We start from the raw sequence: 22436 nt of genomic DNA, 5'->3' as shown, positions 1-22436 counted from the left end.
GCCTTCTATATCTCAGTGCTTGTTTAGATGCTTGTTAACTGTTGTGAAATTATCTGGCATCACCACCAGATCAAACATTGGATTCCACGTTCCAACTGCTGTGTGAAAAAGTTTCTACTCAGATTCCTTCTAAACATTTTACCTCCCACAAATCTATCTCCTCTTGTCTTAAACCAACTCTAACAGGGAAAAGCAGATTCTTACTATCAATCTATCCATCCCCCTCATGATTTTCTATATGTCTGTCAAGTCACTCCTCAGCTTCCCCTATTCTGGGGAACACAAACCCAAACTATTCAATCTCATTATAACCAAAATTCTCCAAGGCTACATACTGATGAATGTCATGTGTAATCTCAATCTTCCTATAGTGTGGCAACCAGAAATGTGCATAATACTCCAAGTGTGGCCTAACCTTTGTTCTATGAATTTGTAACATGACATGCCAGTTCTTATGTCCTGTACTATAGCCAATGAAGGTGAACATCCTATATAACCTTTTCACCACCCTCTCCATCTATGCTGCCACTAGCAGAGCTTCACAAACTTTTGCTGAAGGGTTCTTGTTTGTCAACACTCCCAAGCACCTGATCATTTATTGTGTATGTCTTACTCCTCCATCAAAATGCAGCACCTTGCACTTGGCCGAATTAAATTCCCTCTGCCATTTGGTCTGCTCAACTTCAGAGCTGACCTAGATCATACTGTAGCCGAAGCAAGCCCTCCTTATTACTTATAACACCACCAACGATTCTGTCGTTTGCAAACTTAACATTCATACCATCTACATTCACACCCAAGTCTTTAATGCATATCACAAGACCAGTGAATATGAAGAAGAAGATGAACTCCCTCACGAACGTAGTCTTATTACTCTTTCACTTGTGTAAGTGCTAGACAAGTTAGGCGGGCGTTGCTTACCCGAGCGCCTTCTGGCATTGTAGGTTACATTACACATCTCCAGAATGAGAAGGCACTGGTTCACGAGCTCCTCGCGAGGACGATTTTTTTGAATGGGCCACGCGCGCTCGTTCCAGCGTGTGACGAGCGCTCTCTGCAGCGTTCCAGCTGGAGAGGGGGCGGGACTTGTGAAAAGGCCGGTTGGAAATGCCTGCGTGCGGTGAGTGAGGAGTTCCGCTGTTGGTCACGAGCTCGGCGCGGGGGTCTCGGGGGTCCCGGGGGGAGGCCGTGATCTCGCCTGGAGCCGCGCGCTCTCTGTCAGCAGGAGCGCGAGGGGAGATGGTGGACGTGTTCGCCGGGCACATGCTGGTCAATAAGGACGGCGAGGCGGTGGACCCCGAGGAGGCGCTGAAGAATAAAGTTGTGGGCATCTACTTTTCGGGGGGCTGGTGCCCTCCCTGCCGCGATTTCACGCCGCGCCTGTGCGAGTTCTACACCGAGCTGATGGAGGAGTCGGAGCCGGCGCCGCAGTTCGAGATCGTCTTCGTGTCTTCGGATAAGAGCCAAGCCGACATGGAGAACTACATGGCAGCGATGCACGGAGACTGGCTGGCACTACCCTGGGAGGATCAGTACAAAATGTGAGTGTGGGCTCTCCTGTGTCTGAGGTATCACCGCTTTCCCCCAGCCCTATCTGGTTCCAGTGCCTTCTCCCGTTTGCCCAACATCTCTCCCTATCTGCTCCTACTCATCACTTATCTTTCCTATCAGATTCCATAATTAGTAGCCCTTGTCTCCACTCATCACCCCCAGACTCAGGCTGTCACTATCTCCATTTCTCCGTCCCCCAACTGGCTCCATATGTCCATTATTTCCTTATTCATCTGGGTCCATCTCTCACCTACCACACTTAATACCTCACTTCTTAATGCTGGGCATTCTCATTCCTGAGGCAGGATCTCAACACAAAGCCTCTGCTTCCACAGGCACTGCCTGACCTGCTGAGCTCCTTCAGCAGTTTAACACATACAAAATGCTGGAGGAATGCCGCAGGTCAGGCAGCACCTATGGAAATAGCAGCCGACATTTCGGACTGAGACCCTTCTTCAGGACTCCAGCAGTTTGTTTCTTTGCTCCAGATCCCAGCACTTGTAGCCTCTTGTATCTCTATTTCTGCCGAATGGCAGCTGGTGCACTGCACATGCTGTTAATATAGGGAATTGGGAAGGGTAGGGGTCTGCAAGTGCTGGAAACCTGAAATGGAAACAGCAAATGCTGGAAACACTCAGCAGCACAGGCAGCATCTGTGGACAGAGAAATAGATTTGACATTTGAGATCCTTCGTCAGGAGAGGTAGAGTCTTAGATTTGAAACATTAACACGGAAGCTTCATGACCTGCACAGCGTTTCCAGTTTTTTGTATTTTATTTCACATAGGAGGAGAAAAGGGAAGTGCAGGAATAATTCAGCTTCTGATTATGACTGCAATTATTGTTTCTAGTGAAGTATTCTTTTTAATGACAGGGAACAGAAAGCATCTGGAATAAATTCTAGTTGTAATGTCATATTCCAGTACAGTGGACTGGAAGAGAGTTTAGGCTATCCTTTTTTGACATGCCTTAGAATACTATACACTTGTATTAATGTGACCATTTAATGCATGGCAAGAACATATAAAGAAGGGACCATAACAACTATTCTTGATCAATGTTGTTGCCATGTACTTACATTAAATTGTCACACAGATGAACGCAAGTACAGGACAACAATATGGAGCATGAAAAGAGGACACAATTAATCATGACTGTTATGGTAATACAGATTTTATTCAACTCACTTTGCCACAAGCAAGGATATTCTATGCCCTTAACTACTACTTTATATCAAATACCTATCCAGTGAATCTATATCTGCTTATACGTATTTTCTCCTTGGTATAAATACCATGATAATTAAGAGGCTCATTGCACTGGAATAAAGTGGGTTCTTATTAGAATTGAGTACTGGCATCTGTTCCTGAAAGCACTTTTGTTTTTATGTTGCACCTGCACACTGTACCAGCTAAGTTGTGCATGAAAATAATATTAACTTTCCGAAATAGATGTTTGGAATTGTTCATATGACATTTATTGCCCTTTCCCAATTCCCCTTGAGATACTGTACAAGAGTAATTTTCTGAACCAAAGATTAGAAACAGGAAAAAGTCAAATTCACAGTATATTGCAACCATGGTGTGTGGTGTTGGAGTGCATAGGGTGCTGTTCAAGTAAGCTGCTTTGCCATGAATTCCTTTGGTATTGTTAGAATTACACTTATTCAGGCCTCAACACTGCTGATTTGTGTATGATGGAAAGGCTTTAGGGAATTGTGAAATTAGTTATTTTCTGCAGGGTATCTAATATTTGACTAGCTATGGTTCTGACAATTTTTAGAGAAGCAAAGTCATTGTTGTAACACAAGCAGATGTTAGTCTAGAACACTATCCTGCAAAACATGTAGGTGAGATGACTGGTATCCAGTAAATGGTTCTTTGGTAACACACATCAAAGTTGCTGGTGAACGCAGCAGACCAGGCAGGCCAGGGAGATGCTGCCTGGCCTGCTGCGTTCACCAGCAACTTTGTGTGTTGCTTGAATTTCCAGCATCTGCAGAATTCCTCGTGTAATTATTCTTTGGTACAAGCTCTCATTCCAGCCTGTGGAGTCTTCCTGTATTTTTTTTAACCAAGACTGTAATCCAATGCTTAGTCAAATGTTGCTTTACTGTTTCCTGCACCACTTCTGGAATTCACCAGTTCTAATGGTAGACTGAGGATTTAATAATTTCAGAGATAGAGTGACTCAGGCAAAACCCATGCTGCTTCAATGAATAAACTGTTGGTGACTAAGAGCTGCTTGATAGGATTGTCAGCAATTTCTTGCATCACTAAGCTGATGGGATAGTTGGTGCTTATTTGGATATATCCTATTTTGTATGGACAACACATAGCTGGATAACATTGACCTTTATTATTATGGGGCTTAAATTGAAATGGCTTGTTGGTTAAAGCTGGAATATTACCTGGTCCAAAAACACAAAAATATTGATAATAGTGAGCAGGTCAGGCAGCACGTGTGGGAGGAGAAACAGTTAACATTCTGGGTCAGGGGTGTATGGTCAGAACTGGGAAAGATAGCAGGAGAAAGGCAGGTGAGATTTTCTCTTGTCAATGAAATTGACTTTTTTTCCTATCTTTTACAGAAAATAAATAATATATTTATTGCAATAGTACAGATGAGTCAGTAACTTGCTGATTCTAAATATGTGCAAGAAATCATTGTGAATTGAGAAGCAGAAAATTATATATTGCAGCTGGAGTTGATGCACTGGAAAACAAGCACTCAACTGTGTGGTTGTACTCAATGGACTTTGGCTGTGTCATAGGGCCAGTATTTTAGTATTGACATTGGTTTCAGATTTAATAAAGTAGGGTTATGTCAGGTGGCATTTTTGGTCTGACAGCTTTGATTTGTACCCCTATCTTCAAATTAGTTAAGGGGTTAGTAAAGTACACAAACACCCTAAAGTTGATTAGTTTTCAGTATTAAACTGCTTTACAAGATGCTTAGCAGACTTTATGAAAGAATTGTTCGATATTTCAGAATTAGAATAAAGTTTAATATCACTGGCATATGTTGTGAAATTTGTTTTGCATCAGCAGTACATTGCAATACATAAACTATGAATTACAAAAAGAAGTATATATAAAAGAACCAAATTACAATCGTTTGTAAATAAGTAGTGCAAAAAGAGAAAAAATAGTGAGATAATGTTCATAGATTCATTGTCCATTCAGAAATCGGATGACAGAAGGGAAGAAGCTGTTCTTGAAACATTGTGTGTGTCTTCCTGTACCTTCCCCCAAATGGTAGCAATGAGAAGACAGCATATCGTAGGTGATGGGGGTGCTTGATGATGGATGCTGCCTTTCAATGCATAGCCTTTTGAAGGTGTCCATGATGCAGGGGTACCTTCTGCCACTTTTTCCAGTCCTGTACGTTGACCCCTCTATACCAGATGGTGATGCAACAAGTCAGAATGCTCTCCTTAGTACATCTGTAGAAATTTGAGTGTCTTTGTTGACATACCAAGTATCCTCAAACTAAATTTAGCTGCTGTTGTGCCTTCTTTGTAATTGCATGAATATGTTGAGCCCAGGATAGATCTTCAGAGATACCGAAGGCCAGGAACTTGAAACCGCTCACCCTTTCCACTGCTGATCACTCGATGAGGACTGATATGTGTTCCCTCGACTTCCCCTCCTGAAGTCCACAGTCATTTCCTTGGTCTGATTGATGTTGAATGCAAGATTGTTGTTGTGACATCACTCAATCAGCTGATCTGTATGTTTCCTTGTCACCATCTGAAATGCTACCAACAATAGCTGTGTTTGAGCTGTGCCCAGCCACACAGTTGTGGGAGTAGAGAGAATAGATCAGTGGGCTAAGCACGCATTCTTGAGCTATGCCAGTGTTGATTGTCAGCAAGGAGATGTTATTTCCAATCCACACTGACTGTGGTCTCCCAATGAGGAAATTAAGGATCCAGTTACAGAGGAGGTACAGAGCCCAGGTTTTGCAGTTTGTACATCTGTCAGCAGGATAGTTGGGAGTAGGGATAACTGTAAACCGGCGCACTATCCCCATTACTGTTCTTTTTTGAAGGGGAACTGCATTTGAGACCCAAGTCTGCAGTCTCTGGTTCACTGATTCTGAGTATCGATAGATTTTTTTAAAAACGTCATCCCTCCCCCTCCTGTCTTCTCCTATCATTTTGGATCTCGCCCTCCCCCTCCCACTTTCAAATCTCTTACTATCTCTTCTTTCAGTTAGTCCTGACGAAGAGTCTCGGCCCGAAACATCGACTGTACCGCTTCCTAGGGATGCTGCCTGGCCTGCTGTATTGACCATCAACTTTTGTGTGTGTTGCTTGAAGTTCCAGCATCTGCAGATTTCCTTGTGTTTGGTTTAATTGACCGTTGTGCTTTCAGCAGACATTTGGGCTAAAGGGCTTGTTCCTGTGTTTTATTGTTCTGTTTTATATTAATGACTTGGATGTGAATGTCAGATTTCTAATTAGCAAATTGACAGGTGACAGAAAAGTTGATGGTGTTGTGGGGAACAAGAGAGGGACCATGGGATATAAGTCCTGAAAGTGCAATACAAGTAGATAGGGTAGTGAGATGGCATGCTTGGTTTCATAGGTTGAGGCATAGAATATAAAAGTTAGGATGTTGTGTTGCAGCTTTACAAAACAGTAGTTAGACCGTATTTAGGAGTACTGTGTGTAGTTCTGGTCATCACACCGTAGGAAGTATGTGGTTGCACTACAGGAAATACAGAGGGGATTCACCAGGATTTTGCCTAAATTAGAGAGCTTTAGTTATGGGGAAAGATTGGGTAGGCTAGGCTTGTTTTCCCTGGAAGAAAAGAGGCTAAGAGGTGATTTGAGAGAAGTTTATAAAATTATAAGAGGTCCTAATAAGATAGATGGCAATCTTTTTCCCATGGTAAGTGTACAATAACAAGAGGTTTAAGGCAAGAGAAAGACATTTAAAGGGAATTTGATAGGATTGTTTTTATTATACAGAGAATGCGCTGCCAGAGTAAGTGGCGGAATGAAATAATTATTAGTTTTGAAACACTGAGACATGCACTTAAATAGTCAAGAAGGTTATTAACATATTGCAGGCAACCAGGATTAATGTAAAATTGTGGTGGGGAGAGGGGAAGGTCAGCATCAGTGTAGTAGGTTGAGGGGATTCTGTGCTGTGCAACTCCATGATTCTATTTTTATGTAATTTTTTCCACCCTTAAGGATATTATATTCTTCTTCTTTACACCCCTTCCTGTTTGTTTTGAATGAGTCACAAAACAGCAAAGAGTCATTTTATAAGCTTCAAAGTGTGAAAGGGGATTGAATAATATTGATTATTTTCGAGCAGGTTCTTTTTACTATGTGGTAACGAGTTCAGATTTAGTAAAGTGCAAAGGTAGAGGCCTCAATATATATAAAATGTCTACTAAACCATGCCACAATACAGCCTTGTAAGCAGCTTTTTGTTTATTTTCTGTGCTGTGGATTTAAAATTAAGTATGCTTATCTTATTGTTATCCCGTTTGTTGTTTATAGTAGATATCAAGGTGAACTTTCTCCATAGAACAAAAAAAGACAGTTCTTATGCAATTTAGTATGGTCCTTTACAGTGAATAACTTTTTGGAGATTGATGAATAAGATTGAATAATGATTCCATGCAAGTGTGAGCTTAATATCATATATGTAACATTCTGTGTTGCATTCAATGGGCAAAAATTTTTCCAATTGATTTGGAATAATAGATTTTACAACGAAGTAATTTAAGTCATCCTCTAATATTCTCAGTCTCATTTCCATGTACCCTTTGAAAAATTACTTAAATGTAAAATATTCAAAAGCTTTTGTAGAATGTAGATGCTCAGTTCATGCTTGTGCATAAATCCAACCCATCAGGTCACTCGCTTAATATATTTTGATGACATTAATTTTTTTATAGCCTTGCTCATGATTTCTGGTTACTAAATTAGCCCTTTGTATCTCAGCACTGGGTTTGATCTACTTTCTAAAATAAAAGATGTACTTCTAAAGCCCATTCACAATAATAGAATGCATCAAAGCACTTTACAGATAAAGTAGTATCTTTTGAAGTGTACAATTATAGCACAGAAGGAAAAAACGCATTGCCAATTTGTACACAGCAATATCTGCAAACAACAGTGAACTCACAGAGGCAAAATAAAAAGAGTAAGCTCCATTGGCTCCTCCATTCAACAAGAGAAAGGCTAATCTGATCCTTGGCTTTATTTGCATGTCAGACACTTTGAAACTTTGATTTTAATAAATGATTGGATCATCTTTTCCACAGTTGATTGAGATATTGACCAAAATTATTGGGTAAGTTCCAATTTTCATCAAAATAATGGCTTTGTATTTCATATGTCTACCTAAGGGAGCATTACCAAGGGCTAACAATTTGTATATATTTAGTATTATCTTATTGATTCATTTGTATTGATTATTAATCTAAGAGTCCAAGATTTATTAATATGCAACATTTTGTGTCTGAATCATAAGTGTCATTGCTCTTTCATTGTTCTTTTTACACAAAGGGTGTGAAACATTGTGTCAGAGGTGATATTCTCGTAACTGCTTGCCTAACCATTGTAGAAATCTTTGTTTCCTCTGTCTCAAACTATGGAATCTGAGGAGTTCTAAACTTGCCTTTATTTTAAATTCACTTATCGTGCTGTGGATATCACTAATAAAGTTAGAATCTATTTTCCTATCTTTAATTACCACTGAAGAAGTGTTACCACTAAAATCGAGGGAGAAGACCGCAACTAGCGGGGCACTACCTACACCACCCCGAGCTACCTGCCAGCCTAGTCATCATATGGGAGCCTAAGCATGGGAGGATGAACCCTGGGCGCCCTCCCAAGACTATGGTCAACATGCTCCCGAAGACAGTGGTGCGGCTAATGTAGATGAACTGAACAAACTGATGAGGGAGAGGGAGAAGTGGAGAGTCCGTCATCGTGCCCAACGCCGGCCCCCTAGGCCTGAGTCAATGTCGTAGTAGTAGTAGTAGAGGGGGTGTTGGTGAACGATCTTACTTAACTGCTGCCGTCCTTCAGGAGAGGATATTCCCACCATAATTTTGGGAAGGGTTCTACATTTTAGATGAGGGCTCTTGGACAGTCATTAATGTATGCCTTTTTGCCATACTTCATGTGCAATAATTTTCACTTCATCTCTGGAAGGCTTTCGTGGATGTTTGCGAAGAAAAGGCATTTCAGGATGTATTTTGTATACACTCTGTGACATTAAACATACCTATTAAATTCAGCACTTTATGCCATGTTTGAGCTAAAATCTGAATTTGAATGATCCTGGAAAAAACACTAACTTAGTGGATGGCATTGTTAGAGATAGCATCTTTTTCACTAAAAGTAATGAGATTGGACAGTGATTATCTGAATTAACTTTATCCTGTATTTCTTAATTGTTGACAGGATATACACTCAGTGGTCACTTTATAAGGTATGGGAGTGGAACCCAGTGTGGTCTTCTGCTGTTGTAGCCCATGTACTTCCAAGATTTGACGTGCTATACTATTGTAACATGTAGTTATTTGAGTTATTGTCATTTTCCTGTCAGCTTGAACCACTCTGGCCATTTTCTGACCTCTCTTGTTAACAAGGTATTTTCACCCAAAAAACTGTTACTCATTGGATGTTTTTTATTTCTCACACCATTCTTTGTAAACTCCAGAGACTATTGTGCGTAGAAGTCCCAGGAGATCAGTAGTTTCTGAGATACTCAAATCATCTTGTCTGGTACTAACAATCATTCCACAGTCAGTCACTTAGATCACATTTCTTCCCCATTCTGAACCTCTTGACCATGTCTACATGCTTTTATTCATTGAGTTGCTGCCACATAATTGGCTGATTAGATATTTGCATTAATGAGCCATTTACAGGTATACCTAATAAAGTGTCACTGAATATATATACTTGGTTAATTTTCAGCGTTTGGTGGATGCCAATGTTGAAATTATTGGAATATCATAGTGAGACAGGAGGTTAATACTGGTACTAAAGTCTTCATTTATAGAGCTGTCAGACTTCATGGCCTTGGCTGTATCCAATTTTATATCACATAGAACAGATCAATTAGCTGAAGACTGGCTTTTGTGGTAATGGGATAGGTGGGAGATAGCAAGGATGGAACATCTGCTGATACATCTGGTTAAATATCCTGCCAAAGGTAGACCAAAGTTTCTTCAGTTAGATTTCAGGCTGTAAAGATGTTCTTAGGACAGCTATGCAATTGAATTGTTCACTGCCATTCATGACTAGCTGCGTAGAACTTTATGTTATCGATAGCTCAGTGGTTGAAGGGCTGTTTTGGTTCTCTTCTGCATACTGTTTAATCTTGTAATGTAGTCTCTGGACCAGTGCCACGTGCCAGTCAGAGTAGAAATAGGAGGATATATCAGATGAATACGTGGCTTGAAAAATGGTGCAAGGGGGAGGGATTCAAATTTCTGGGGCATTGGAACCAGTTCTGGAGGAGGTGGGACCGGTACAAACAGGACGGTCTGCACCTGGGCTGGACTGGAACCAATGTCCTAGGGGGAGCATTTGCTACTGTTGTCCAGGAGGATTTAAACTAATGTGGCAGGGGGATGGGAACAAGTGCAGAGAGACAGAGGGGTGTAAAATGAGGGTAGGAGCAAAAAGTAGTAAGGTGAAAAGTAAAAGTGACAGGCAGGCAAATCCAGGGCAAAAATCAAAAAGGGCCACTTTTCAACATAATTGTACAAGGGCTAAAAGTGTTGTAAAAGCAAGCCTGAAGGCTTTGTGTGTCAATGCATTTGTAACAAGGTGGATGAATTGAAAGTGCAGATAGTTATTAATGAATATGATATAGTTGGGATCACAGAGACATGGCTCCAGGGTGACCAAGGATGGGAGCTCAACATTCATGGATATTCAATATTCAGGAGGAATAGACATGAAAGAAAAGGAGGTGGGGTAGCATTGCTGGTTAGAGAGGAGATTAATGTAATAGAAAGGAAGGACATTAGCTGGGAGGATGTGGGATCGATATGGGTAGAGCTGCATAACACTAAGGGGCAGAAAACGCTGGTGGGAGTTGTGTACAGGCCATCTAACAGTAGTAGTGAGGTTGGGGGTGACATTAAACAGGAAATTAGAAATGCGTGCAATAAGGGAACAGCAGTTGTAATGGGTGACTTCGATCTACATATAGATTGGGTGAACCAAATTGGTAAGGGTGCTGAGGAAGAGGATTTCTTGGAACGTATGCAGGATCATTTTCTGAATCAACATGTCGAGGAACCAACTAGACAGCAGGCCATTCTAGACTGGGTATTGAGCAATGAGGAAGGGTTAATTAGCAATCTTGTCGTGAGAGGCCCCTTGGGTATGAGTGACCATAATATGGTGGAATTCTTCATTAAAATGGAGAGTGACATAGTTAATTCAGAAACAAAGGTTCTGAACTTAAAGGGTAACTTTGAAGGTATGAGACGTGAATTAGCTAAGATAGACTGGCAAATGATACTTAAAGGGTTGACAGTGGATATGCAATAGCAAGCATTTAAAGATCGCATGGATGAATTACAACAATTGTTCACCCCAGTTTGGCAAAAGAATAAGCCAGGGAAGGTAGTGCACCCGTGGCTGACAAGGGAAATTAGGGATAGTATCAATTCCAAAGAAGAAACATACAAATTAGCCAGAAAAAGCAGCACACCTGAGGACTGGGAGAAATTCAGAGTCCAGCAGAGGAAGACAAAGGGCTTAATTAGGAAAGGGAAAAAGATTATGAGAGAAAACTGGCAGGGAACATAAAAACTGACTATAAAAACTTTTATAGATATGTGAAAACAAAAAGATTGGTTAAGACAAATGTAGGTCCCTTAGTCAGAAACAGGTGAATTGATCATGGGGAACAAGGACATGGCAGACCAATTGAATAACTACTTTGGTTCTGTCTTCACTAAGGAGGATATAAATAATCTTCCGGAAATAGTAGGTGACTGAGGGTCTAGTGAGATGGAGGAACTGAGGGAAATACATGTTAGTAGGGAAGTGGTATTAGGTAAATTGAAGGGATTAAAGGCAGATAAATCCCCAGGGCCAGATGGTCTGCATCCCAGAGTTCTTAAGGAAGTAGCCCAAGAAATAGTGGATGCATTGGTGATAATTTTTCAAAACTCTTTAGATTCTGGACTAGTTCCTGAGGATTGGAGGATAGCTAATGTAACCCTGCTTTTTAAAAAAGGAGGGAGAGAGAAACCAGGGAATTATAGACCAGTTAGCCTAACATCGGTGGTGGGGAAAATGCTAGAGTCAGTTATCAAAGATGTGATAACAGCACATTTGGAAAGCGGTGAAATCATCGGACAAAGTCAGCATGGGTTTGTGAAAGGAAAATCATGTCTGACGAATCTCATGGAATTTTTTGAGGATGTAACTAATAGAGTGGATAGGGGAGAACCAGTGGATGTGGTATATTTGGATTTTCAAAAGGCTTTTGACAAGGTCCCACACAGGAGGTTAGTGTGCAAACTTAAAGCACACGATATTGGGGGTATGGTATTGATGTGGATAGAGAATTGGTTGGCAGACAGGAAGCAAAGAGTGGGAATAAATGGGGCCTTTTCAGAATTGCAGGCAGTGACTAGTGGGGTACCACAAGGCTCAGTGCTGGGACTCCAGTTGTTTACAATATATATTAATGACTTAGACAAGGGAATTAAATGCAGCATCTCCAAGTTTGCGGATGACATGATGCTGGGCGGCAGTGTTAGCTGTGAGGAGAATGCTAAGAGGATGCAGGGTGACTTGGATAGGTTAGGTGAATGGACAGATGCAATTTAATGTGGATAAATGTGAGGTTATCCAGTTTGGTGGCAAGAACAGGAAAACAGATTATTATCTGAATGGTGGCCAATTAGGAAAAGGGGTGGTGCAACGAGACCTGGGTGTCATTGTACACCAGTCATTGAAAGTGGGCATGCAGGTGCAGCAGGCGGTGAAAAAGGCGAATGGTATGCTGGCATTCATAGCAAGAGGATTCGAGTACAGGAGCAGGGAGGTACTACTGCAGTTGTACAAGGCCTTGGTGAGACCACACCTGGAGTATTGTGTGCAGTTTTAGTCCCCTAATCTGAGGAAAGACATTCTTGCCATAGAGGGAGTACAAAGAAGGTTCACCAGATTGATTTCTGGAATGGCAGGACTTTCATATTTTGAAAGACTGAATCGACTAGGCTTATACTCGCTGGAATTTAGAAGACTGAGGGGGGGAATCTGATTGAAATGTATAAAATTCTAAAGGGATTGGACAGGCTAGATGCAGGAAAATTGTTCCCGATGTTGGGGAAGTCCAGAACGAGGGGTCACAGTTTGAGGATAAAGGGGAAGCCTTTTAGGACCGAGATGCAGAAAAACTTCTTCACACAGAGAGTGGTGAATCTGTGGAATTCTCTGCCACAGGAAACAGTTGAGGCCAGTTCATTGGCTATATTTATGAGGGAGTTAGATATGGCCCTTGTGCTAAAGGGATCAGGGGGTATGGAGAGAAGGCAGGTACAGTGTTCTGAGTTGGATGATCAGTCATGATCATACTGAATGGTGGTGCAGGCTCAAAGGGCCGAATGGCCCACTCCTGCACCTATTTTCTATGTTTCTATGTTGTCAGGTTACAACTTTATTTTTAGGGACACTTGTTGCTGGGCTTGGCATCCCTTCTGTTCTTACTGTTGAGCCAGGGTTAATCTTTTTCCTTAATTGTAATGGAGCGAGGAATATGCTGGGCCATGAGGTTTCACATTTTGAAGGAATTAAATTCTGCTTTTGATGGCATCTACCTTGTTTAGCCCAAAAATAAAAAACTTGCAGATGTGAAAATTCAATGAAAATACAAAATGTTAAAAGTAGCTTCAGAGCTACCTTTCAGTCAGGCCCACGTTCAAGATTTAATAAGCAGAGCTTCATGGCGGTTTTCTGAGTTGGACAATCAACATCAGGGAGTGCATAGAAAAAGCTAACTTTCAATCAGGAAGGTGATGGAGATTTTAAAGGCAGTTCCTCTAAGTTGAGGAGCAACCAACCAGCAAGAGGAAAGGGCCAATAAAAATAGCACAGGTGCAAGCAGAGTGGCCATTCTTTAGTGTGTTCCAGTGTTTAGAGTGGCTTTGGCTCATCATGCTTAGGTGAGATCAGGCTTTCGTGATGTAAAAGTACTTGGTAGATTTCTCTTTTTCTGTTCTTATTTGTTCATGCCTTGTCTGTTAGGGCATAGTAGTTTAGTGAAAATGGCTCCGGGGCAATGTTTGTACTGTATGCGGGAGATGTGGGAAGTCTGGGAGACCTCCAGTCTCCCAGATAAATACTTTTGCACCAGGTGCACTGAGCTGCAGCTCCTGAGAGAATGTATTAAGGAAATGGAGCTGCAACTCGATGTCCTTTGACTTATACGGGAGAATGAGGTGATAGGTAATTGAGTGACTGTCAGGAGAAGGAAGGGAAATGCACAGCCAGTGCAGAGTACATCTGTGGCCATTCCCCTCAATCATAAGTATACAACTTTTGATACTATTATGGAGGATGAACTACTGGGGAGAGCCACAGGGACCAGGTCTCTGGCACTGAGTCTGGTGACGTGGCTCAGAAGTGCAGTGTTGCTAGGGGATTCCCCAGTCAGAGGAACAGAGACTAAGTTCTGTGGGCATGATAGAGACACCCAGATGGTATGTTTCCTCACTGGTGCCAGGATCGGATCTATGGCATTCTCAAGGGTGAGGGTGAGCACACAGAAGTTCTGGTGCATATTGGCACCAATGATATAGGTAGACAAGGTGAGGAAGTCCTGAAGAGCTAGGTAGAAACCTGAGAAACAGGACTTCCAGGTAATATCTGGATTGCTGCCTCTGCCACGTGCCAGTGTGATTAGGAATAGGATGATTTGGCAGGTGAATGCATGGCTGAGGAACTGGTTCAGATTTATGGATCATTGGAATCTCTTCTGGGGAAGATGCAACCCAGACAAAAGGGACAGGTTACACCTGGTCCAGTATGCCTGTGGGCAGGTTGGCTAGAGTTCTTTGGGAGAGGTATGGGAAGCAGAGTAATAGTGCTGAAGATGAGGTAGCTACTTTACAGAGGCAATGTGTAGTAAGAAGAGACTGTTGACTGGACAAAATGGCAATCAGCAGGATGAGTTGCAATGAAAAAGGCAGACAAAATTGAAAAGGGTATTTTCATAGTAGAAATGAAAGGGTTGGCTATTTCCTAAGTGGAGAGAAAGTACAAAAACTGAGGCGCAAAGGTACATGGGAGTCCTTGTGCGGGATTCCCAAAAGGTTTATTTTGAAAATTGAGTCTGTAGTGGGGAAGGCAAATGCAATGTTGGCATTAATTTCAAGAAGACTAGAATATTAAAGCAAGGATGTAATGTTGAAACTTTATGAAGCACTGGTGAGGCCTCACTTGGAGTATAGTGAGCAGGTTTGGGCCACTTATCTTAGAAAGGATGTGCTGAAATGGAGAGGATTCAAAGGAGATTCACAAAATGATTCCAGGATTGAATGGCTTGTCATATGAAGAGTGTTTCATGGCTCTGGGCCTGTATTTGCTAGAATTCAGAAAAGTGAGCGGATGTGGAGAGGATGTTTCCTATGGTGGAAGAGTCTAAGACCAGAGGACACAGCCTCAGAATAGAGGGGTGTCCTTTTAGAGTGGAGATGAAGAAGAATTTGTTTAGCTAGTGGGTGGTGAATCTGTGGAATTCTTTGCTTCAGGCAGCCATGAAGGCCAAGTCTTTATGTACAGTATATTTAAGGCAGAGGTTTAGATTCTTGATTGGTCAGGGCATGAAGGGATACAGGGAGAAGGCAGGAGATTGGGACTGAGAGGAAAATTGGATGAGCCATGATCTTGTACCTATGTCAAGCATCATCTGTGCTGAAAGAAATGGTTAATTATTAAGTCAATTTAGTTCTGATGAATGATAGACAAGTTGAAACATACTGTTTCTCTGTAGAGATGCTGCTGGTCCATTGAACATGGTATTTTGTTCATACAACCATGGTGGATGTACCCTGCATGAAGGCATGCACTCTGCATTCATGAGGACAGTGCACTGGTCACTCCTTGTCATAGATAGACCTATTTGATATAGACAATAGGTGCAGGAGTAGGCCATTCAGCCCTTTGAGCCAGCATCACTATTCACTGTGATCATGGCTGATCATCCACAATCAGTACCATTTTCCTGCCTTCTCCCCATATCCCTTCACTACGCTATCATTAAGAGCTCTATCTAACTCTTTTTTGAAAGAATCCAGAGAATTGGCCTCCACTGCCTTCTGAGACAGAGCATTCCACAGAACCACAACCCTCTGTGTGAAAAAGTTTTTCCTCAACTCCATTCTAAATTGTCTACCCCTTATTCTTAAACTGTAGCCTCTGGTTCTGGACTCCCCCAACATCGGGAACATGTTTCCTGCCTCCAGCGTGTCCAATCCCTTAATAATCTTATATGTTTCAATCAGATCCCTTCTCATCCTTCTAAATTCCAGTGTATACAACCCCAGTCACTCCAATCTTTCAACATATGACAGTCCGGCCATCCTGGGAATTAAACTCGTGAACCTGCGCTGCACTCCCTCAATAGCTAGAATGTCCTTCCTCAAATTTAGAGACCAAAACTGTACACAATACTCCAGGTGTGGTCTCACCAGGGCCCTGTACAACTGCAGAAGGACCTATTTGCTCCTATACTCAATTCCCCTTGTGATGAAGGCCAACATGCCATTAGCTTTCTTCACTGCCTGCTGTACCTGCATGCTTACTTTGTGACTGATGAACAAGGACACCTAGATCTCGTTGTACTTCCCCTTTTCCTAACTTGGCACCATTCAGATAGTAACCTACCTTCCTGTTCTTGCCACCAAAGTGGATAACCTCACATTTATCCACATTAAACTGCATCTGCCCACTCACCCAACCTGTCCAAGTCACCCCGCATTCTCATAACATCCTCCTCACATTTCACACTGCCACCCAGCTTTGTAAATTGACGAAGGGTCTCGGCCTGAAACGTCGACTGCACCTCTTCCTAGAGATGCTGCCTGGCCTGCTGCGTTCACCAGCAACTTTTATGTGTGTTGTAAATTGTTTGCATGGTTACTGTTCTCTTCACCCATTGCCAACTGAAGACTCATTTTAGTACCGAAGTCCTTCAGAACATTGCCAGCAATGATGTTCTGAGCCATTCTTAATGGAGGATATTAAAACAGCCACACAGAATACATTCTGTGCTCTAGCTACTCTGTTTTCCAACAGCTGTTCAACGTGATGTTCATTAACTCGCCGTCCAAGGAAGGATATTTAGTAGTAATCAAACTTCCTCTTATCTGTTTAACATCATATTGCTAATGCTGTGGTTTCTTTGTCCAGGTATGACACAACAGTCATATCCACAAGCAACCTTGAAGACTCTTTCTCAGTCCCTGCCAGGTTGTGTGTGATTAATGATTGAGTCAGTTCTCTCCATTTGGAGACCAGTTCCCAGATATTCATTGGGGATGAATTCTTAAATGCAGCAAGTTGGAATTTATTTATCAAATGTGATTTCTTTCATAAATCCATGACAACTCTGCCCAATTCTTATTTTTATGTGAAAAGAAATGATCCAATTGCGATTATTCAGTTTTAGACAAATTTTTTTCTCCTTTGGTTGATACAATCTATTAAGATTGACAAATATCTCACTGTGGAAAATTTTAACAGGATTGGACTTCACACATTATCCTGCTCAAATGACTAACTTATTTCCTTTAAGTTACCTTTCATTGCCACAGTACCTGCACAACCTATTTTTGAAGGTAAAACACTAACTATAAATTTTTGAACCTGGAGTAATAGAGGAAAAGTAGTACATGGCAAAAAATGCACAGTTGAAATAAAAATGTCAGGCATACTTAACAGGTGAGAGAACATTTATGGAGAAAGAATCAGTTCATGTTTCACATCAATGACCCTTTATTAGATAGTGAAATGTCTGTTTTATTATGCAATGCTTTACTAATACTATTCTTTGTGCATTAGAGAGTTGAAGAAGAAATACTGCATTACAGCAATACCAAAGCTGGTAATTGTGAAACAAAATGGAGACGTCATCACTGACAAAGGACGTAAACAGATACGAGATTATGGTTTGGCGTGCTTCAGGAACTGGATTGAAGTAGCGGAGGTTTTCCAGAATTTTTCAGCTAATTGAAAGTTATCTTGAAATCAACCTTTTCTGGATATTAGGGAAACCTATCAATTTGAATGTACATTTTTTTAATTTAAATGTGTTTGAAATGAAAAAGCTTGTGTACATTATTTTAAATAGCTCTGTAACTAAATAGTCAACTATGCAATTAAGCAATTTGCACAATGTTTATAAAATATAGCAGAGAAATGACATTTATACTGTAAATTAGGTTTAATGCTTTTAATAAAATATTACTAATGTTTTAACTCTGCACTTTTAACAAACTAAGATTTTACTAGGTAAAATTTTACTGCATAAAATCAGACTGCTTAAGTGTGATTGTCAGGATTTTGTAACTTTAGTCTCTGTGGTATTCAGTAGAACCAAATATTTTACTGAATGGATTCGTTCTAAAATTGAATGAACAAGTAGTTGCCTTCTGGGAGTGTCTTAAGTGGAAAAACTGCCATGAAACAGATATTGAAAATAAAAGTTACTGGACAATGAGTGAAAGTAGTAGTTGGATCCTTCTGATGAATAAGTGGATCAACTAATTGTATTACAGGGAATAGGGCTGCAGCTATTATATACACTCAGTGGCTGCTTTATTAGGTACACCTGCTCTTTAATGCAATTATCTGATCAGCCAATCATTTGGCAAGCAACTCAATGCATAAAACCTTGTGTAGATAGTCAAGAGGTTCAGTTGTTGTTCAAACAAAACATCACAATGGAGAAGAAATGTAATTGAAGTGACGTTGACTGTGGAATGGTTGTTGGTGCCAAACAGGAAACTGCTCAGGTTTTCATGCACAACAGTCTCTAAAGTTTACAGAAAATGGTACCAAAAAAAAACAAGAAATACCAGTGAAGGGAAATTCTGGAGGAAAAAAATAACCTTGTTAACAAGAGAGGGGTCAGAGGAGAATGGCCAGACTGCTCCAAGCTGACAGGAAGCCAACAGCAACTCCAGTAACCATTTGTTACAATAGTGGTGTGCAGAAGAGCATTCCTGAATGCACAACAAGTCAAACCTTGAAGTGGATGGGCTGCAGCAGTAGAACACCATGAACATACACTCGGTGGACAACTTATTAGGTACATGAGGTACAGTTGTAAGAAATTTGTGAACCCTTTGCAATTACCTGGCTTTCTGCATTCATTACTCATAAAATGTGATCTGATCTTCATCCAAGTCACAATAATGGACACGTTGAATCTCCGTAAACTAATAACACAAACAATTGTACTTTTCATGTCTTTATTGAACACATTGTTTAATCATTCACAGTCCAGACTGGAAAAAGTATGTGAACCCTTGTATTTAGTAACTGGTAGACATCCTTTAGCAGCAATAACCCCCACCAAACATTTCCTGATCAGACTTGCACAACAGTGAGGAGGAATTTTAGACCATTCCTCCATACAAAACTGTTTCAGTTCATCAGTATTTCTGGGATGCTTTGCATGAACAGCCCTCTTTAGGATATGCCATAGCATCTCAATTGGGTTAAGGTCTGGAGCCTGACTTAGCCATTCCAAAACACAGACTTTCTTTTTAAACCATTCTATTGTTAATTTACACCTTTGTTTTGGATCATTGTCTTGTTCCATCATCCAACTTCTATTAAGCTTCAAGTGACGGACCTCTACCCTAACATCCTCTTGTAAAATGTCTTGATACAAGTTTGAATTTATTGTTCCCTCAAGGAATGCAAGGTGATAAGGCCCTGGGACAGCAAAGCATCCCTAAACCATGATGCTCCTTCCTCCAAAGATAGTGTGCATTTCTGCCAAAAAGTTCAACTTTTGTCTCATGTGTCCACAGAATATTGTCCCAGAAACATTGTGGAATATCTAGGTGATCTTTTGCAATCTTGAGGTGTGCAGCTATAATTTTTTTTAAGAACAGTGGTTTCCTCCTTGGTGTCCTATGAACATCATTCTTGTTCAGTGTTTTTCTTACAGTGGACACATGAACAAGGACTTCAAGTTATAGAGATTTCTGCAGGTCTTTTGCTGTTACCCTTGGGTTCTTTTTCATCTGCTTCAGCATTTCACGTTGTCTATTGGTATGATCTTTGCAGAATGCCCTCTCCTAGGAAGAGTAGCAACAGTACTGAAATTCCTCTATTTGTAGACAATTTCACTTACTGTGGACTGATGAACACACAGGTATTTAGAAATATTTTTGTAGCCTTTTCTAGCTTCATGCATCTCTACAATTCTTTTTCTAAGGTCCTCTGGAAGTTGATTTGATTGAGGCATTCTGCTCATAAACAGATCTCTTGAGAAAAGCAGGCTCTGTCAGTAACCTTTGCGTGTCTTTTATATAGAGCAAAGCACCTCTACAACCTGCACCTCTAATCTCCTCATTCACTGGAACACCCAACTCCAAATAGCTTTTGTAGAAGGCACTACCCCAGAGGTTCACATACTTTTTTGAACCTAGATTGTGATTGTTTAAATGGTGTACTGCATATTGACAAGTACAATGTTGTGTGCTATTAGTTTAGGCAGATTGCGTGTCTATTATTGTGACTTAGATGAAGATCAGACCACATTTTATGAGCAATTAATGCAGAAAACCAGGTAACTATAAAGGGTTCACAAACTCTTTCTTGCATATATAGTCCAGCACAGGAACATGCCTTTCAGCTCATAATATTCATGCCGACTATAATAACAATTTAAACTCATCCCATGTCTGCATATATTCTATATCCCTTCACATGCCTCTTAAAACATTGCTAATGTATTTGCTTCCTCCACCTTCCTGGTACAGCATTCCAAACACCTACTGCTCTGAGTTTAAAAAAAAATAAACTTGCCCTACAAATCTTTAAACTTTCCACCTCTCCCCTTAAATCTGTGCCCTCTACTATTTGAAATTTCCATTTTAGGTATAAGCTTCTATCTATGCCACTTATAGTTTTATCATGTCATTCAGCCCTTGAAGCTCCAGAGAAATCAATCTTAAATTTATCCAACATCTCCTCATGATGCAGGCAATGTCATGATAAACTACTTTCACACCCTCTGCAAAGCCGTAACATCCTTCTTGTAATACAGTGAACATGACTGGATAAAATACTCCCAATGTGGCCTAACCAAAGTTTTATATAGCTGCAAAGTGACTTAACAACTTTTATACTCAATGCCCTGACTAATAAAGTACACCATGTGCCAAATATAAAGTATACCATCCACCTCATTTATCACTGTCTACTTGTGTTGTTACTTTCAGAGAGCTTATGGACTTCCAACCCAAGATCTCTCTATACATCGGTGCACCTAGGGGTTTTGCATTTACTATACACTAAAGAATTGGTTGTTGACTTCAGAAGGAGTAGCAGACCACATGACCCAATTTATATCGGTGGTGCGCAAGTGGAACAGGTCAAAAGCTTTAAGTTCCTCGGGGTCAATATCACAAATGACCTGACTTGGTCCAACCAAGCAGAGTCCACTGTGAAGAAGGCCCACCAGCACCTTTACTTCCTGAGACAGCTGAAGAAATTTGGCCTATCCCCTAAAACCCTCACTAATTTTTATATATGCACTGTAGAAAGCATTCTTCTAGGGTGCATCACAACCTGGTATGTAAGTTGTCCTGTCCAAGACAGGAAGAAACTGCAGAAGATCGTAAACTGCTGAATGGATCCTGACCCGGATCTGGGCCATACCCTCCAAATATCCGGACCTGCCTCTTGGTTTTTTTGTAGTACCTTACTTTCCATTTTCTATTTAGGATTTATAATTTAAATTTTCACTATTTACTGTTGATTTGTACTCCAGGGAGTGCAATGCACAGAATCAAGTATCACTGTGATGATTGTATGCTCCAGTATCAGTTGTTCGGCAACAATAAAGTAAGTACTACCTTCTAAAGTGTAACACCTCACACTTATCCAAATTAAGTATCATCTGTCATTTCTTTCTGCAAATTTCCAACTGGACTGTATCCCAATGACCATTTGTCATCTGCAGACTTACTAATCAACACATGTGTATCTTTATCCAAGTGTTTATATCAGAGATCTCAGCACTAATCCTTGTGGGACACCACTAGACACAGATCTGCAGTCATCATAGCACCACTCAAGCACTAGTGTTTGTCATCTATGGACGTCAATTTTGAATCCATCCACATAGCCCGTGGATCTCACGTACCTTAATCTTATGGATCAGTCAACTTATGACCACATTACCACATACCTTGCCAAATGCTTTACTAAAGACCACATTAACTGCCCCACCTTCATTATTCATCTTTGCCACCTCTTCAAAGCTAATCAAGTTTATAATTCATGACTACCCCGTAAAAAGCGATGCTAATCATCCCTAATAGGTCCAAGCTTTTCTAGATAAATGCAAACCTAATCTTGAAAAATACTTGCCAATAACTTCCCAGTTTGTCTTTATTGTACTTCTTAAACAAAGGAACAATCAATATTGGCTATTAGAACATAGAAAACCTACAGCACAATACAGGCCCTTCGGCCCACAGAGTTATGCTGAACATGTCCCTACCTTAGAAATTACTAGGCTTACATATAGCCCTCTATTTTACTAAGCTCCATGTACCTACCTAAAAGTCTCTTAAAAGACCCTATCATATCTGCCTCCACCACCGTCGCCAGCAACCCATTCCACGCAC

At 40.8% G+C, this 22436-nt stretch overlaps 1 protein-coding gene across 1 annotated transcript; it reads left to right on the top strand.

Moving 5' to 3' along the window:
* The first annotated feature begins 1130 nt into the window (after nt 1–1130).
* Nucleotides 1131–18272, top strand: nxnl2 (nucleoredoxin like 2). Its single transcript, XM_072281092.1, has 2 exons — nt 1131–1541; nt 17626–18272. The coding sequence occupies exons 1-2, from the start codon at nt 1240–1242 to the stop codon at nt 17795–17797; spliced, it is 474 nt and encodes a 157-aa protein (XP_072137193.1). The 5' UTR covers nt 1131–1239; the 3' UTR covers nt 17798–18272.
* The last annotated feature ends 4164 nt before the right edge of the window (nt 18273–22436 follow it).

This window comes from Mobula birostris, chromosome 17 (assembly GCF_030028105.1).
Source record: "Mobula birostris isolate sMobBir1 chromosome 17, sMobBir1.hap1, whole genome shotgun sequence".
Taxonomy (NCBI): domain Eukaryota; kingdom Metazoa; phylum Chordata; class Chondrichthyes; order Myliobatiformes; family Myliobatidae; genus Mobula; species Mobula birostris.
This window is presented reverse-complemented; position numbering and strand designations above follow the sequence as displayed.

Bases quoted from the DNA above. Each gene is read 5' to 3' on its own strand.
- nxnl2 (XM_072281092.1), top strand. From the start codon at position 1,240: ATGGTGGACGTGTTCGCCGGGCACATGCTGGTCAATAAGGACGGCGAG. The intron at 1,542-17,625 runs GTGAGTGTGGGC...TTTGTGCATTAG, and splicing joins TGGGAGGATCAGTACAAAAT to AGAGTTGAAGAAGAAATACT.